An 18,642-nucleotide genomic window follows, 5' to 3' on the forward strand; every position below is an offset into this window, starting at 1 on the left:
CTCAGACAACAGGATCTGCAGGGGCAGAAGATCTCAATGTAGATTTTCCCTGGTGCCATTTTGGGGTCCGCCTGAGGTGTCAAAATGTCTTGGGCCAGCCCTGTGCAGGAGGATCTCTTTGCCATCATGCCTTCTCCACCATGACAGCTATTGTGTACTCCTGTGTTGCAACGTTCTGGAAGAGAGAATGCAATCCTCTCCTTTGCTTCAGCTTTGTCACTGTCACCCCTTGATGCATAGCATTGTGGACAGTTCCGGAGTGATTCAGTAGGAAATGCCCAAACTGTGGAACAGCTCAGGATTAATCTGAAGTGCAATTCCAAGCAGCTGCAAGACCCACTGCAGGTATTCGTAGTTCTAAACTTCAGTGGGTAGACAGAGCATGACCAAATCTAACACTCTGTTTGTTTGACCAATACATCTTCCTGACCCGTAAAGAACCATTTCACAATAGTCTGGAGACCGAAGCACCGAGAGTTCCTATTGTTTTACACTGCTTCAATGTCAAAGTGACAGGATGACCTCAGATTGCAGAGCTATAAGAAGCCTCTGGGTGCAGCAGCTGGATCATGAAGTATGCGCTCTATTTATTTATTATTTTCCAGCATAGTGCCCCACCCCCCATCTCATAAAAACACTAACAATCTAAAAGCAGCGGCACAGATATGTAAAAGCACAATCCGCTTTAAATAAATAAAACAAATTAGAAATGCTGTCCATTCAGGAATAAGGGCTGCATCCAATGCTACTCCTACTCAGAGTAGGACCCATTGAAAGTCCAGAAAACAAACAAACAAAGTGAGTTTCCCCAGGAATATAATTCAACAACAGTATTAAATATAAATATAATATCTAAATAAGACAATACACAATGGAGGCCAAACATAAACAGGATATTTTTCAATGCTACTGTTTCCTAATTTGTTAGATAGATAATAATATGCTCACAATAAAACTAAAAACATGCATAATATTTTCTGTATTACTTTCCAGGTATTCAACACATTATTATATACATGGTTTTCAAATGCAATGCTAGACAGAGCTACAGAGTTCACAGCTTTATTTGGGTCCAGAAAACTGCCTTCAACAGGTTGGGTTTGTGTCTCTAATTTGTATTACACTGCTTATTCCTCAAGTGTTTCAGAGTTGTAAGATGATGCATCCCTGCCTTCTTTTCCTGTTTGAACACAAAATGAATTTGTGCCATGTAACCAAGGTGTTGTTTCTACATTGTCCTTTTATTAATTAATTTATTGCATCTATTCTCATGAACATCCCGAAGTGGTTTAACAACAGAGACATATATAAAAATCAACTTCAAATCCAATACAGTTACAATTGCGATAAAACTCTCCACTTAAAAGGCTTGTTGAAAAAGGAAGGTCTTCGATTAGGTACTGAAAAGACAATTGAGACAGCACTTGTCTTCAAAGAATAGGTACCACCACACAAACAGCCCAATTGGTATCTTCAGTAAACTGTCTCCTGCAGAGTATAGTGATATGTAGAGTATATAAGAAGTGAGAGGATCTTTTCTGTGTGATCTTTTAGGTTAGCTCCTTTTAAACCCAGTTATGGTAATTGTTTAGTTATAGGAATTTTGGTATGAACCCTATCAGCTCTTTACTTTTAAATTCTTAGTTTTGTTTTTTGTATTAATTTGGCATCATATTTTTCTACTTCTTGAAAATTGCTTCCAAAATTAAAATTACTGTTGGATATGTCCATCCTATAAACCACTGAGCCTTTAGGGCTTGCCGGTTAGAAGGTTATCGCTTCGAATCTGTGTGACGGGGTGAGCTCCCATTGCTCTGTCCCAGCTCTTGCCAACCTAGCAGTTTGAAAGCATGCCAGTGTAAGTAGCTAAATAGGTACTGCTACGACGGGAAGGTAAACAGTGTTTCTGTGCACTCTGGCTTCCATCATGATGTTCCATTGCACCAAAAGCGGTTTAGTCATGCTGGCAACATGACCCCATAGTCGCCTTAACTGTTCAGGGGTCCTTTACCTTACTATACACCTTTATACACCTTCTCCAGAAGAAAGGGGGTTGAGTTCCATTTACTTAACTGCTGTGTTATATCATCAGCAAACAAATTTTATTGAATTATTTCCACCTTTAAGAGGTTTTTTTATACTTCATGTGATATTTCATGTATTCATATCAATGTTCACATTTAAGGTCAGAATCTCATACATTTTTGTTATGCCCACCTCCTAATCTATATTTCATGTAATTTTGATGTTTCTCCTTCAGATGTATTTGTTTCTTCTGTTATTATTTGCTGAAATAATGTCAGCTGCCTATTTGCCTGAACTCTGCTTTCTAAGGCCATGTACCAATTTTTTTCTCTAAGGGCAGACAATCACATCAGAAGGCAATGATTTCTATGGATGTATCACTTTCAGAAGCATATGCCCATTTCATTCATGCATTGATTAAACTATGATTTTTCTCCCCTCCACATGTATAAGAATTTCCTTAAGAATAATGAAGACTCCCATCAGACTTTGCCGGCTGCCCCATTAGTGGAGTATAGGATTGCTCTACCCATTTAGGGACAATTGGCTTGTATTATGCTCAGCTCCAATTTAGAGGCTTTTCTGGAAGGCTGAACAGACTTCTATAGTTGTTGGCTTGTGGTGAAGATAGTTGTGCTAGTTATGAATTTTATGCCTAGTGTTACGTTGTTAGTACATAAACCCTACTCCAAGAACTGTGGGTGTCATTGCTGACACAATTCCTGATTGGTGGGCTATGGCAGTGCTTCCAAAGGCACAGAGCAGGGTGTATGTGCCATTTTCACAGCATATTTTTATTTTCTGACTGTTTCCCCCCGCCTCTCCCAGGCCGAGCCACTTACTGAATTCAGCATCTGTTCAGTGGCGTATCTCCAGCCCCAGTATAATGTCAATATTGGATTGTTTTATCCTTGATCTGTTTTGTTATCTGTTTTGTTATATTCTATAGGATTGTCTTATGTTGTATTTCATTTTTCTGTTGTGTTTTATATTGTATTTTAACCACTTTGAATACCACTGTGTAGAAAGATGGCATAAAAATTAAATAATGGGGACTTCCGGGTTAGCGCCATCGACTAATGGCGGATTCCCTCCGAGCTCCGGAGGGAATCGGCTCTGTAGGAGATGGGTCTTGCCGCGGCGGCGATGCGGGGACCCTCAGAAACCACAGGCGCTGAAGCCTGTGGACCTGGTGACTCGGCGGGCACCATTTGCGCCCCCCGACCCACGAAGGAGCCTTTTTAAAGGCTTCGGAATGGGGGACGGGGTGAGTGGCGCGGTGCTGAGAGTCGACTGCTTCTCCTGCGGAGTGAAGCCGCATGCCATGGTCAGAGAGCGCTGACTTCTTTCTTTGAACAATCGGATTTCAAAATCAACAACCCGTGAGTAGTACGGAAATTGGACTTGAAAGGAAAATTTTTTTAAAAAAAAAATTTGGCACGATCGGGGAAGGCGCAAAAAGGAAGTCCGTCTCCCCGTCCTGTAAATAATTCAAAGCAAGGACTAGATAACTAAGGTCGAGAGAACTTCTTCTTCTTTATTGGATAAAAGTGATTAATTTCACGATTTAGCAGTATAAGTAATTTTACTGGAGGATAAGAGCCAATTTTGAGAGCTGAAGCGCCACCCCCCCCCGGACCCGGGAGTGATCCGCGAGAGAGCCTGTTGAGGAGATATAGAAGAGTTTGACAGATGTCAAAGTAGCTGTCAAAGCTGAAAAAAGAGAACTTTGTTTCTGTTGTCTCTGCTGGTTATATTTGTTATAATTTGGTTATAAATTGTTGAAAACAAGGAAGAACTGATACAAACTAACTTGTCTTTTGGATTTGAACTGGAAGGAATATTAAGCAACCAGAATCCCTCTAGAGGGGGTTTTGGGACATTACAAGAATGGCTGAAGGAGGGAAAATTCAGGCTAAATTGGACAGAGTGTTTCTTCTCTTGGGAAGTTACAAGGCCAAAGTGATGTTTTGGCTACAAATGTTGCAACCCTGAACTCAACAGTAAATAAACTCATTGAATTTGATAAGGACTTGACTCAGGAAGTTTATGCAGCTGGACAAGAAGAGAAACTTGAGAACTTTGAGAGAGTGGAGAAAGAGATATATGTTGTTCCGGAGGAAAGGGAAAGAGGAGCTGCAATGCTGCAGATGACAAAGGAGAGCCAGAGGCCTGTCAAAATGGATATAAAGGAAAATAAGAACTGGATGATAAAAATCTGGTTTGAATTGGAGAATGAAGAAGGGAAAGATCTCCTTATGGGGAGATCTGAAGACTTATGGATTACAAATCTGATCAAGGTGGAAGTTGGAGCTTTTGGGACATTTGGACTTAAAAGGAGTAAGAAACAAGATTTGGGCTCCACTTTTAAATATGGAGGTCTGGCTGGAAGAAACATGGATCCTATTGGGACAGAGCCTCTCCAAGATTTGTTTAATACAAAGGACTATCAAAAAAACCGGCAGAGAGGAATTGAGAGAGAATTAAGAGCCTCGGACGTGAGGTCTCCAGGCTGATAGCAGATAGACTGATGGACATTCGCTGGGGATCGAAATCGGGAAAGGGAGGGGGTGGGGTTTTGGGAATCCAAAGGCTGTACAATTATATTTTGCTTCTTTTTATTCTGTTTTGTTATTAGTATAAAAATTGGGGAATTCGTGGAAGGGAATTTGGGTCGACTTTAGAAAAGGGTTTTAAGAATGAGCACTGACGTACAAATATTGATGTTTATAAGTTAAAATTGGTTAACTAAAATGAATTAAATAGAATAAGGTTAAAAATTGGGGACAAGAACTTGTTGAACTAACAATTTGAACTGGAATACAAGAAGGGGAGGTGTGGGGAAGTCAGGGAAATATGTTATTGAAAATAAGGATTGCAAACTCTATGTGTTTTTAACTTTTTTCTTTTCTTTCTTTTTTGATTTTTTTTTTTATGTATTGTGGAAAATCTTAATAAATATCTTTTTTTTAAAAAAATTAAATAATGCAACATTTTCCAGGAAGGGTTCGTTTTTTCTAGCTAGCACCTGTAAAACATTGTCCCATTACTGCTTTTGGGGAGATTTTAGGTTTCTAGAAGTGAAATAACTGGGACCGGGATGGGAGTCCTGTGCCACCCCAGAGGTTGACTCCAATTCCCATAATCCTCAGCCAAGAGTCACTGATGATGGGAGTTGTTGTCCAACAACATCTGGAGGAGAACAGACTCCCCATCCCTTATCTTGTGGGTTCCGAGAGATACTGTATTGGCTGTAGCTGCACACACATGCAGAGACAGATACGCAGGTACAAAACGCAGATTCCCATCCGCTCTCACTAAGATTGTCAGATCTTAAGACTTTGCTGGCAGAGAGCAGGAGCAGATCTTGATGTGGCACAGTAGTCTCTTGTAGGGGGAAAGAGGCTGGCATGCTGACTGTTTATCTGGGTGGACCCTGATAATGCAAGAGTATTATCCCTTGCTTCTGGACACCAACCTTAAGATAATTCAAATTCATCCTTTCCCAACCTAGTGCCTTTCAGATATTCTCATTGGCCCCAGCCCGTACACTGCTTGAGAGAAGGCTCCTCTTCGGAGGCTGCTCTGTTTTTTTTATCACTAGCAACACAGGGACGACCATCTTTTCCCCACCACATAGCTAATCTATTTAGCAGTTCTCATGCTGTTGATTAAAGCTGAAAGAACTGAGATAGTTGTGGTTCCTGCATTGCAGGGGGTTGGACTAGATGACGGTTGGTGTCCCTTGCAACCCCACAATCATATGATTCTATGAAATTTATGTGGCACAAAATATGAAGTGGGCAACACAAATTACATAAAACAACATAAAAATTCAACATTTCATCCACTTTTAAAAATACCTTTTCCAAATATGGCAGGGGAGGCTTGAGTTTTCAACAAGAGCCCTGAAACTTAACAGAGAACTTTACAGAACATTAAAAAATTTTTAAAAACCTCCCGCTGGCACTGAAGACAAAATCAGCACATCATCAGCGAGAAAGTTTCCCGCCACCCTGCAGGCTAGTTTTCTACTTGCAAGGTGCCACTGCTACTTCCCTCATCTTGAATGTGGAAATTGCGGGGGCCTGGGGAGTGGGGGGGGGGTCACCAGCACCAACGAAGCATATCCTTTTAAACGTGTTTGTGGGAGGGGAGGGGTATTATGTACTTTGTTGTTTTTATGTTGTGAGCTGCTCTGAGATCTTTCGGTGAAAGGTGGTATACAAATTTAACAATAATAATAATAATTCAACAAGTAAAACAAACTAGATACGGGGATCCCAGAGGACCCCCCGCCACGGTCGCGAGGCGCAGCAGAGGTGGGTCCGCAGGTGTGGCTCACCGTGCCTGTAAAGCCAATCTTAAACTGGCCGAACTCGGGCCGCCCCCCCGCCCCCTGCTGCGCGACAGCCCCCCCCCCATCTCAAGGCGCCGCCGACGGCGGGGCTCGAACTTGCCGCCTGGCCTCCGCTCGACGTGACTCGGCTTTCCCTCGCGCTTGCGCCCGACCGCGCCGCCAACCCGCTCCCCCCGCCGGCTTCCCTTTTTTCGGGCCCGCCCCCCTCGGAAGGAGGAGGCGCCTCTCTGGCTATAATCACGTGACGGCCGCATCCGGGCCCTTTCGCCTTCTCTCCCTCTTCCCAACATGGCGGCCTCAGGTGAGCGGCGGTCGCGGGGCGCGTGGGCCTCCGGGCCCGGGCAGGCCGGGCGGCGGGGCCGGGCTCGGCCTCCCTCCCGAGGCGGGAGCGGGGCGGCGGGAGCGGGGAGCGCGTCCCCCCCCAAGGCGGCTCTCGCCCTCCAGCCGCCCCAAGACCGGAGCGGGCGCGCGGCTTCCAACCAGGCGGCCTCGCGCAGCTCCCGCGCCGGCCTGTTGGGGGGGGCGAGGGGGGGGAGCGCGGGCGGCACTTGGAGCTCCGTCAGGGAGGGGGCGGGGGGGCGGCAGATGGCACCTTCTTGGGCCGCGTCCCAGTGCGCAGGCGCGGGCGAGGTGGGGCAGGGCGGACCTGGGCGGCGCCCACGTGGGTGCTGCTTGGCTGACTCGCCGCCGCCCGGGCTGGCGGGGCGGGGCGGGCGGGGGCTGCGGGGAGCTCGTCGGCCGGCGCTTGCCCGCCCCGCTCCGCCTCCCTCGCCGCCGCCCCCGCCGCGGGTGGCATGCAGGGCCCACCTTCCCCACGCACCCGCCCCCTTTCTCCCCGCCTGCCTTCCTTCTCCCCCACCCCGGGAAGGAATTAGCAAAGCCGAGAGGTCAATGCGGAAGCCCTCCTGGACCCCGAGCTCCCCTGATGGCCTGGGCGGGGGGGGGGGGAAGGACTGTCGTCTCACTCTCGGCCCTGCTTTGTAATACGGGGAGGGGGCTGAGAAAACCAGCCCGGGCGCCTCGGAGGGCTGCTGTAGCGGTTGCTGAGACTCCTGTGGACGTGCAAAGGGCTGCGCTCTCTCCACGAGGGAGAGAAGTTTTCCATGCACGTTCACGGCCCCTGATCTTACTTGCCTAGTATGGTTGCCTTCTTGCCTCCTACTTTTCTGTTATCTGGCTTCTCTGGAGGCTGTGTTCTTGCTCTGTCCCAAGATGGCCTTCCTATTTACGCCATTGCAGGATACTCTAGGGAAGTGTCCAGCCTGTTCTTTGTTATATCTCTTATAACACCTGGTGTGTACCTTTTGTGTGGGTTTGGGCCAGTCATTTTGCCACTTGGTTTCCTAGTTCCCTTCCTTCACACGCCACCAGTCTTGAAAAGATTGCCTTTGTCTATAGGTGCAGCAGGATGAGGTGGTGGAATGACCTTCATAATGGAAAGGGGATCATATAAAATCCCCCTCTATAAACAACACCCCCAAGTAGAAAATGAGCACAGTGTACAATCAGGCTGGACTAGAAACACTCACTGATATGCTAGTATCTTCCTTACATGGGGGAAGATTCAGAAATGGCTTTCCTTGCCTGTAGTCTGGAGCGATGCAGCCCAGTCTACCATTTAATTCTCCTGCATGTATGCTATGAGTTGCAGGCTATTTCTCAAATATAAAAGTTACCCATCAAATGTCTGGAATGCTGGGTCTGTTGCGGCCTGACTCCTCCTGCTTGCATAGCTTTGTCTTTGCTGGAAGAAACATAGGAACAGTTGGGTCTACAGGGTACTACTTACCATGCTTTCTGTATGCATTTCTGCTTTAACATAAAATGAGGCTTCTCTTGTTCTTTGCACACTACTTCCCTATTTTGATGGGGACATAGCACATTGCCATCTGTGTAGAAGATGCTTGTAATGGATCATGGCGTGTCTTCCTGTTGGAGAGTTAATTTTATTTCTGTGTGTGGATAGTCTGCCAAGCTCTAGTGTAACACTTCCAATTTGTGTCTTGGATAATGGAAAATACATCTGCCTAAGATCCACCTCAGAATGAAGTTGATGGGCTTTGGATAGGTTATTTATTTGACTCTGAAAGGCACCTCTTTGTTCCCTCCATCGCCAGGTAACAGGATTGCTGTTTGTGCTTTTCGTAAGGTGCAACTCTTCCATATAAGGGATATGTGGTGACACTGATAGCTGTGTTCCATAGAACTGTGTTCTGCAGGCAGATCTCTCACCTGTACTATATTCCCTACATCTGCACATTAAAAAAGATTGTTTTCGGTTACATTTAGTAAGTCCTTACAAGATGACAATGAAGCTGATTTTTAAATATATAATTTTATTTCTAAATTTTGAAGTTCACAAATCGATACATACTTTTCAAATATTATTGAGAATATTAGATTGTTCTGCCCCCAGACTGGTATTTGAAAAACAGAGTAGCTCTCAGTAATACAGAAACTGGGCATCATTCATTCCGCAGTATCCTGTCCCAAGAGTTCCCTAGGAGACAACATCCAGAGGGCAACAGGTTCCCCATCCATGGTGTTTAGGTTCTCATTACATGTTGAGCTTGCCTCCCACACTACACCTTTTGCAGCCCAGTTGCTTGACTTTGGCGGGGGGCATAGAGTATCCCTTGTTTACTTTATTCCAACATTCCACTTTCTTAGCTCCTGGAGTGGTTTCCGCTGCTGAAAATGGAAGCTCGAGGACTGCTCAAGGTGAGGAGGATTTTTGTATTTCATGCTTTTCTTTTGACCTTCCTTTGGAGTGCCAAGATAATGTGGCATATTTTTAATCTCTGAATATGGTTCGCATAACAGCACAAGGGATCCCTAAGAATTAGGGAGGAGCACTGCAGCATCTTCCATACAAAACAAAGTGTGAATGTTTCTTGTGTAAGTGTTCTTTGTGTCTGTCTGCTTGGGTGATAAGTTCTTTGTGTCTGTTTAGATGTTGTGGGTCGATCTCTGCCAGGCATGACTTTTTCCCAGTGGTTTAGTATGGTGGCTGACTTCCATATGCCTTTGAAATGCACCAGACTGCACCAAATAGCTGCACTAAAAATACTAAAGTGAAAAATGGGAGGGCACACCTTCTGTATCTTGTTAGCTGGATACTATAGTATTGCAGTTAACCAGACATAATTCCATTACAATTCTACAGTTTACTTTGAGACATTTGCTGCCAGAAATGAAACACCTCTGTCATAATGGATGGTCTTTGCAGAGATCAGGCATTCTGTTGTTTGACTCATAATGGTGGGACAAACCATTGCAAATGCTTTGAGAAGCACATCCTAAATACTAGAGGGGGTTTTTCCTGTGGGCTGGATTCAGCAAACCTGGTGCACTTGTGAAAGCCAGCACTAGTGTAATGAGCTATCCCCCGCTTGCCCCAAATCTGCTGGAGGGTTGGGAGAACTCCCAGAACAGCATGCGATGGGGAAAGAGGGGGGATCATTCAGCCTGCTAAGCAAAAATGCTTGTATGAGCACGGCATTGAATTCTATTCTCTCCATAAGTCTGAGTCCACTGTAAAACTGATTGGGGGTTTTAGCACCTAGGGGACTTAAAAGGGGGCTGAACCACATACACAATTTTTTTAAAAGTCTTAGCTGGAATGATGGCTTTAAATAATTTACCTTCTTGCCAAATTTTTGAAACTACTGTTTACACAACTGTGAATCTTTTGCATCTTGCGTAGACACAGTGGGCTGTGCAAGAAAACACAGCAGAGCTTGAAACCTGGTTGCATTTCTTTTTCATAGGTCAGTGCAGTGTATATTATTCAATCTAGTAAGTTTGGCAAGCTTCCTTCACTTGCAGTCTTCATTGAAAAGAGAGCTAACCCATTTCCTCTTTTTTTTAAAAAGGTAGATATTCTTTTGTCATACTGCATTGGCATAGTGCATTTATTCATTAGATTTTTTAAAGTTTATATTTATTGTCAGGCCTTTGTATAAGGGTTGATTATATATCCTTGTGTTAGCCTTTGAACAAACCTGCAAATTGGGTTAGGCTGAGAGATGGTGACTTGCTCAAAGAATCCTTATGAGCATATATTTTGTGCCTCTGATGATAAACTTGATAAGCAGTTCCATAAAGCTGTGTTATGATAGGACAGGAAGATTGTATTTCAACAGCAGTTTCTCTGTGGCTGCTGCTGCTGCCTCAGCTAAGTTACAGGAATTGTATCTATTCTTGACAGTAGCTTTTAGGTCTTAATTTCTGACCCAGTTCTTTAGAACAAGAGATGCCATGAAAACAGCCTTGCAGGTTTGAACAATATGGGCATAATGGGGTCTTGTTTGGCAAAACGGGGGGCCTGTAATATAGGCAGGGACTGGTGTTGGGTTATGGATACCCTATACCAGCAAGAAGAACTGTTTTCAGGCATGTGGGGGTTATTCAGTATTTTTCTTGATCTTTGACAGGGTTTGATATAAGATCAAGCAACACTGTGTATCTTTGCAGTGTGACTTTGCTGTACTGCTTGCTCTCTCTGAGTTGTCAGCCATTTGATGCAAACTGAGCCTGCAGGTTTTGAGTCCAGTGCTTGCTTGTTATCATTGCATTTGTTGTCACTGAGAAAGTGATACAGATAGCCACTTTTAAGAGTGCCATGCCATGGGGGACAAAAGAAAGTGGAAATGGCTGCATGTGAAGGATCTAGTTTGTTAAAAATGCAGTTAGTAGGCTGCCTGCTTCTGCCCAACTAAATTTTTTAATAATTCCTAAGCTGATTGATAGTTCAGTACTCTGTATGTGTTTGTCCTTACCAGCCTGAACTCCAACACTCCAAAAGGGCTTACTCTAATATTTTGTTAAGGAAACTGGGTTGTTGGTTTTTTAAAATGGCATTTTCATTGCATTCAGTTTTGTAAGTGACTGAGCATCTAAGACTGCTAATTTTATATTTCAAATAGTTATGCCAATAAAAAAATACAACACTAAAAGGTTTTCAGCCTCATCATCTGTCCTCTGAGTTGCAAAGCAAGGAGTCACCCTGAAGATGTGCAACATGGATTGTTAACAGATAGTATTAACTGGAACCACATCACAGTTTGAAACATTATGAACTGGGCAAGTGTCTTAGTTGTATTTTGGATGTGCAAAAGTAAAAGTGAGCTGCTGATACAGATGGTAGTGACATTTGTCTAGGACAAAGGCTTCATATCTTATGCCCAGTAAACTTTATATGTTTGATCTTTTTAAGAAGGTAATTATTACACTTCAATTTATGTTTTTAAATTATTGTACTGATATCATTAAGCTGCTGCGGGAGCCTCTGGGCATTGCTGGATAGAAATTTGAGTCAATAAAAACGAGCTTCTACTGATGCCCCATGACAGTTTACAGCAGGCATAGGCAAACTCGGCCCTCCAGATGTTTTGGGACTACAACTCCCACCATCCCTGACCACTGGTCCTGTTAGCTAGGGATGATGGGAGTTGTACAGTAGACGCTCGGGTTGCGAACGTGATCCGTGCGGGATGCATGTCCGCAACCCGCAGTGGCGCATCTGCGCATGCGCGGGTTGCGATTTGGCGCTTCTGCGCACGCGCGACTGCCAAAACCCAGAAGTAACCCGTTCCGGTACTTCCGGGTTTCGGCAGTCCGCAATCCGAAAAAACGCAACATGAAGCGTCTGTAACCCGAAGTATGACTGTAGTCCCAAAACATCTGGAATGCCGAGTTTGCATATGCCTGGTTTACTGGTTTACAGCTTTGAGATTATTACTGTGCAGTGTGATGAGCAAAGCACAGCGGAAGGTCTTTCCTGCCTTTCACTGAAATAGATCTTGTCTGATCACATCATTTGGGGAGTGCCCCTATTTAAACTTGATTTATCTGCAGTGGATATGACAGTGCTTTATGTTAATTAGGGTAGGAGGAGAGTTGTGGGTGTGAAGGTTTTGTGGTTTAAATGTTAAAACGACTGGGAAATAAAGCCAAGAGAAAGGTGTATTGTTAACAAGATTAAGTTGGGGTCCTGTATGTAATTCCTTTTACATTGGCCTTTGGGGTTCCAGTCTCAAAAGAGCCTGGAGAAGATACTCTTAAGAAGACTGTGAACTGAAAGGACCACAGTTGTATTTTTGAATATTCCTATCCCAAAGGTGGTGTGGAGGAGCTATATGTTGGAGCCTTTGGACAGCAATGCAGAAAGTCCTGTTTTTATTGCATGCTACAAAGAGGTTTCCAAGCTACACAGTTGACAGTACAGTGGTGTTTGTGTAGAAAAGTGACCAAGACTACATCATGAACTAGGATTGCCTATTTCAAATATTGCCTTTCTATGAGCAAGCGATTAATTTTGACCCTCCCTACCCCACCAGTTTTTGGAAAAATAGGAACATGCTTTACAAGATTGTTGTAAGGATGTGCTGTATTTGAACACTAAATGCATTTGTGTGTAAATATTGTGTATTAAACTGGAGTCCAGTTTTAGTATATAGGCTGTACAAATCTCTCATAGTGGACATGGATAATCTCCTTGCCCAGTACTTACTTGAAGGGTTAGCAACTTTCTAGGCTCTCATGAAGTCTTTCCCAGCCCTGCTGTTTGTGATACTTGATGACTGTGATTAAAACAGGAGCCTCACATATGCACAGAGATGCACACAGCTTTTCCTCTTTCTAATGGGAGCCTTTACAATGAGGTTTCCACTCACAGACATGTTGATCTCATTGGAATACCAGTCTCTTCTAGTCACTGGGAAATGGAGAGTCTGTTTGGGAAGCTCAAAAAACATACTTCTCCAAAGCACAACGATGATGAGACTGTGATTCCCTCACTGTGAGTAGGCAAAGCAGCCTATGTTTGAAGGGTACTTTTCATATATTCTGACAACCTTGCCATGAAGTCACAATGTGATGACATAATTGAAATTATCACAATGTGGAGGCAGATAAACATGACCCTGTAACTTTACTGTAGGATTTGCACTCTTAATAAGAGAGGGGAGGGAGCAAATATTTTAAAACCATGCCGTTTATCTTTGGTCAAGTATTGGCCAATTACTATGCAGGTTGCAGAAGAAAGTAAGTAAATTAAATGGGTGTCTGTAGCTCAAAAGCATTAGGTGTTTTCAGTCCATAGCACTGGGTCCATTTCCCATACCCATGCCCTTCACACAGGGAGTAGGATTCTCTGCTTGCTGGTGGTGTAGGAGACAGGATCCAGCCCTAGTCGAATCTGTAGTCTTCTTGAAACAGCATTGAATGTGGTATATAATGAATCACCCTATCAGCAGTGAATCATAATGCTTCAATGTTGCTTCTTCACCAATTACTGTTGGTAATTGCAGTGGAGATATCCAGCTTGTTGGTCTTCAGGGCTGCAGCTTTAAAGTAACCATAAATGCAGAGTTGAAGCTGCTTGTTTTCGTTCTCCATAATTCTTTCCAAGATAGACTGTTCCTGACAGGGGGGGAGTTCATGAGTGCTATATAGACACACTTGTTTTACTCCAGGACAAAGGTTTAAGGAATGCAGAGCAGTCAGGGATAAGTTGCCAAGATGTGAGTAGTAAATGGCTGTTCAGAACATCACTTGGCATTAGTATGAGTGAGGATAGACATCATAATAAGTCATGGAAATTCATATGCCAGGTTATGTCCTCCCAATTTTTTTTTCCAAATTATGCAGTATTATTTTGTTTTTATGGCTGATAAGTTTTAACAATATGTTCATTATTGTAAGCCACCCAGAGAACTTTGTTTTTGGACAGTATATAAATGTAAGTAAATGAAAGGACAGCGAAAATTGATGAATGAAGGGTTGTGCAAAATTAGCTTACATTGGTGCAATAGTAGCTGATAAAATAGAGCTGCTGTGTAAATATTAGGAGAGTTGTTTCAGTCTTCTGTTATTCATCCCCTCTCTCTCCTGCTAGCAGCCTGGGAATGTTATTGGGACATGGTCCGATACAGCCTGCTGGAGCTTCTCAATTCGTTCTTGCTGGGACTGTTAAAGGTCTCTCCCCCCCCCCCCCCCAAGAGCTCCATATAGAACTGCCTGTATATAGACAATGATAGTAAAATTTAAAAGGCCTAAAGTTAGATGAAATTAAAAGACGCCTCCTTCTTGGGAGAAGGGCAGTGACAGGCCTAGACAGCATCTTGAGAAGTAGAGACGTCACCCTGCCAACAAAGGTCCGTATAGTTAAAGCCATGGTTTTCCCAGTAGTGATGTATGGAAGTGAGAGCTGGACCATCAAGAAGGCTGATCGCCGAAGAATTGATGCTTTTGAATTATGGTGCTGGAGAAGACTCTTGAGAGTCCCATGGACTGCAAGAAGATCAAACGCATCCATTCTTAAGGAAATCAGCCCTGAGTGCTCACTGGAAGGACAGATCGTGAAGCTGAGGCTCCAGTACTTTGGCCACCTCATGAGAAGAGAAGACTCCCTGGAGAAGACACTGATGCTGGGAAAGATGGAGGGCACAAGGAGAAGGGGGCGACAGAGGACGAGATGGTTGGATAGTGTTTTCGAGGTTACCAGCATGAGTCTGACCAAACTGCGGGAAGTAGTGGAGGACAGAGGTGCCTGGCGTGCTCTGGTCCAGGGGGTCACGAAGAGTCGGACACGACTAAACGACTAAACAACAACAACAACAAAAGTTAGATGATCCACAAAACACAAGTGCGGTCACTGGAGAAGTGCTTTTGCTGGTGGGTCAGCTCCATGTAATAAACAAAATGTTGGGCTTGTTTATTAGAGACCCAAGTTCAAAACTTTACTCCTCTCAGTAAATATTGTGGCTGTTGCACACATCATGTTTTTTGGTATATAACTGTGGTGTGAATATTACTGATAGCTGATGAAAAGACTGCAGTTTATAAATGTGACATTGCCCTCTAGTTTTCCTGCAGTGGAGGAGAGGTAGGAAGATGTGAGCAGAGATCATGTGAGCGGGCCACGTAGTCTCTCCCCACTTCCTCCCACCCAGCTCCATAGCAGATTGCTTCTTTTTGCAAACTGTAGAGGACTTGCCAACCTGGTCTACCCTTATTCAACCCTTATTCTGAATAGAGTCCCTGCCCTTCTCTAGTGCTGGGAGACAAATAGAAGGAGTGTACAAGGTCAGAGAGAATGTATGGCAGAGCCTTGTCTCCACCATCACCACCTACCGAGGAAAGGCAGGTAGGGGCTTGCTGTTACAGTAGTACTAAGCTCCAGGTGTGCTTGGAGCATAAGATCACAGGCAAGAATCTCCCCTTTGGGGTCGGTAGGAAAGGCTTCTGGCAAGCAAGGGTTGTTGCATGGCCACCAAGGCCAGCTAAAGCTTGCAAATCCTTGCTTGTAAAGAATTAAACTGACTTTGCCCACAGTTCCTCCTTCTCCCCCAATTTTAGCTCCTTACTCTTTCCCCCTCTCAATATGTTTTATCCTTCAGCCAAGGACAGCATAATCCTACTACTGCCCAGTTAGTCACCTGTTCTAAGGTGGAGTTTGTGCTTCTAAGGAACAGAAAGTGCATTACTCTTCCAAGAAGTAGGAAACACTGTGTGCCCCTTTTACATTGGAAAGGATGTTCCCTAAAGACATTTCTGTGGCCTCAATAGTATCAGTTATTCCAGATCCTCCTTTCTTCTAGAGGCTGTTCTCTGCTTACAAGTGTGCTTTCTAGCAGCACTGTATGAGCCAACAACTTTGGTATGTAATATTTAACAGCATTTCGGATAGGATAATCAAGCTCAAAAACAAGACTTTCTTCCCTAATAATAATAATAATTTTTAAAAGCATTTAGGGTAGCATTCTTCTCTGTTTCAAATTCTGACAGCTCATAGTAAATACCCTCCCATTCTGTCTGCCTGACACATAAGATAAAGGGCAGACTTCCAAGAATAAAGAATTGTGTGCTTCTAGGACAGAAGGCTATCTGCTCTGTGTGTCGGCTGTTTTCTGCCATTGTTAGGAAGCGCTGGTTCCTTTGCCAGGGCTTTAAGGTTTCCACCTAAGATCTAGAAATAGGTTGAATTCTTGCGTTCCTTTTTGACATGGTAAAAGCCCAAAGGCGTTCTGTAGAATTTTAGTTTTTATTAGTCTTCATGACATTTCAAAACTGGAATTTTCTGTGGAGCACATTTGACACAAATAGTGATCCTGTGATAGATGTTGACTCATGGTGATTATTCCACATATAAAAATTGGTGTGGCCATACAATCTGAGAAATGAGATTTTTATTCATCTATGAAAGTACATGATAAAACTCTTGTGTTCCACTTCCTTACCTTTAACAGGAAGGGTTTGCTTAATGCTACATTTAAGGTCCATTTAAACCACGTAGGTTGGATAGCAAGCTTCTAAGGGTTCCTACTGTTTTTTAAACCCTCAGCTGGCATCTTTGAATGTTAGTTAATTCCAGCATTCTGTGTATTGAGTAGACGACTTTTGCTAGATTCCCTTGTAAGCAAAACCACAATATAATTTTTGCTGTGCCATCAAAATATATAACAAGGTGAACAAAGTGGCAGTTGTGTTCTTTGTGTTTAGGATTTTAACATTTGGTGTTGACTGTTTTTCTATTATAAGTTCTATTATGCAGCATTCTTTATCATTGGGGATCCCCAGTAACTAGGGCGGTTCTCTTGAGTTTTACTGGAGGCAGAAAGTCCCCCAGTGTGGAATAAGAGACCTCCCACAAGTTAAGTACAATTGACAGAGAACTATGAAGAGGAGTCTTATATAGAGCTCTGAGTATTATCACTGGCCAACAGTTCTCTTCTCTGGTTTGTGGATTCGTGGAGGCTTGTTAGGTATACAGAGTTCTCCCTGATGTTTACCTCATTTGTAAAACCCATTGTGTGACTTGGCTTAAGCTGAGTAGGGAGTGAGCTTCTGGTTCAGCAGGTCATCTGGACCCAAGATGACTTCTCTCTGTCCTGATCCCGTTTCTGGGCCATGCTGCTAGCTTCTTTCCTTTGTTGCTCCTCTGAACCCCAAAAAGGAAGCAGTGGTGTCCTGCCTATGAAATTCTCTCCTAATGAAATGCCTCTCTGCAAACACTTTCCTTTTTTTACAATGCAGAATACCAATATTTTCTTGGCTTACCAAGAACTCATTACAAACTGCTATCTATGGATAGAATAACTTAGAACACTGTCACAACAGGAAAATGATGGAGAATGAAGCTGTACAACACTTTATTTTCTACTGATTTTGAAATTGAATCTGTTTGAATTCAAGTGTATGTTTTGGTTGTGCTGAAATGTGTGATTGGGTGTTGCTGTGGAAAAGTGGATTTGTAACACAATGTCTTCCTGTCTTAATGGCAGTTCCTACTGTCTTTTAAGGTTGGTTGGTTTGGTTGCTTGTGTTCAAATCAGTAGTAATAGACTGATGGGCATTGTGTATGCAAGTGAACTGTAAAGGACAATAGCAGCTTCCAACGTTTTGAAGTGGCTTTTGTATCACTTTTTCTATTTCTTACAGCTAAGAAGAAGAACAAGAAGGGGAAGACCCTGACTCTGACAGACTTTCTAGCAGAGGATGGCGGTGGTGCTCCCACCTTTGTTCCAAAACCAGTTAGCTGGGCAGATGAGACAGACGATCTGGAAGGAGATGGTAAGATAAAACATAATAATGGTGTTTGGTTCGGGGGGGGGGGTTGCTTTGCTTCTGCTGAACAGTTTCTAGGTGTCAGTGAGAAAACATCCTGGACTTTCTTCTAATCTTGACTTTTCAGCTATTATCTCTTTCCTCCAAACTGGTGTCATACACTTGTTGTTGGACTGCAGTCAGTCCCAGTCAGCATTGTTAATAGTCAAGGATGGTGGTGGGTTGCAGTCCTATATCTGAAGGGCACCATATTGGGGGAGGCCAATACTAGCAGTTTCTTGTTCTCTGCTGCATTTTTATAATGAATTTTGGGTAAGTAGTTATTTTGTTTTATTAGAGAAAACAAAATAAATGTCAACTAGGACAGCTATGGAAATCTCCAGCCATGGTAAGAAGCCAAAATTTATGTCCAAAGGGTGGGGTCTTATCTCTGCTGTCATGCTTAGCTTTGGGGGTGCTTGGAGCACAATGAAGCTACAGTGGTGCCTCGCAAGACGAAAATAATCCGTTCCGCGAGTCTCTTCGTCTAGCGGTTTTTTCGTCTCGCGAAGCAACCCTATTAGCGGCTTAGCAGATTAGCGCTATTAGCGGCTTAGCGGCTATTAAAGGCTTAGCGGCTTAGAAAAAGGGGGGGAAAGCGGAAAAAATCGCAAGACTCGCAAGACGTTTCCGTCTTGTGAAGCAAG

General features: G+C 43.6%; 1 protein-coding gene across 1 annotated transcript in view; it reads left to right on the forward strand.

Annotated features, from left to right (window-relative positions):
- Positions 1-6,606: 6,606 nt before the first annotated feature.
- EIF4B (eukaryotic translation initiation factor 4B) overlaps positions 6,607-18,642 on the forward strand; it is a 38,810-nt gene continuing 26,774 nt past the window's right edge. The window contains exons 1-3 of the mRNA XM_028721243.2: positions 6,607-6,686; positions 9,056-9,106; positions 17,831-17,962. Coding sequence (XP_028577076.1) covers positions 6,674-6,686; positions 9,056-9,106; positions 17,831-17,962 — 196 coding nt within the window. The 5' untranslated portion in view covers positions 6,607-6,673. The remainder of the gene's footprint in view (positions 6,687-9,055; positions 9,107-17,830; positions 17,963-18,642) is intronic.

This window comes from Podarcis muralis, chromosome 2 (assembly GCF_964188315.1).
Source record: "Podarcis muralis chromosome 2, rPodMur119.hap1.1, whole genome shotgun sequence".
Lineage (NCBI taxonomy): Eukaryota > Metazoa > Chordata > Lepidosauria > Squamata > Lacertidae > Podarcis > Podarcis muralis.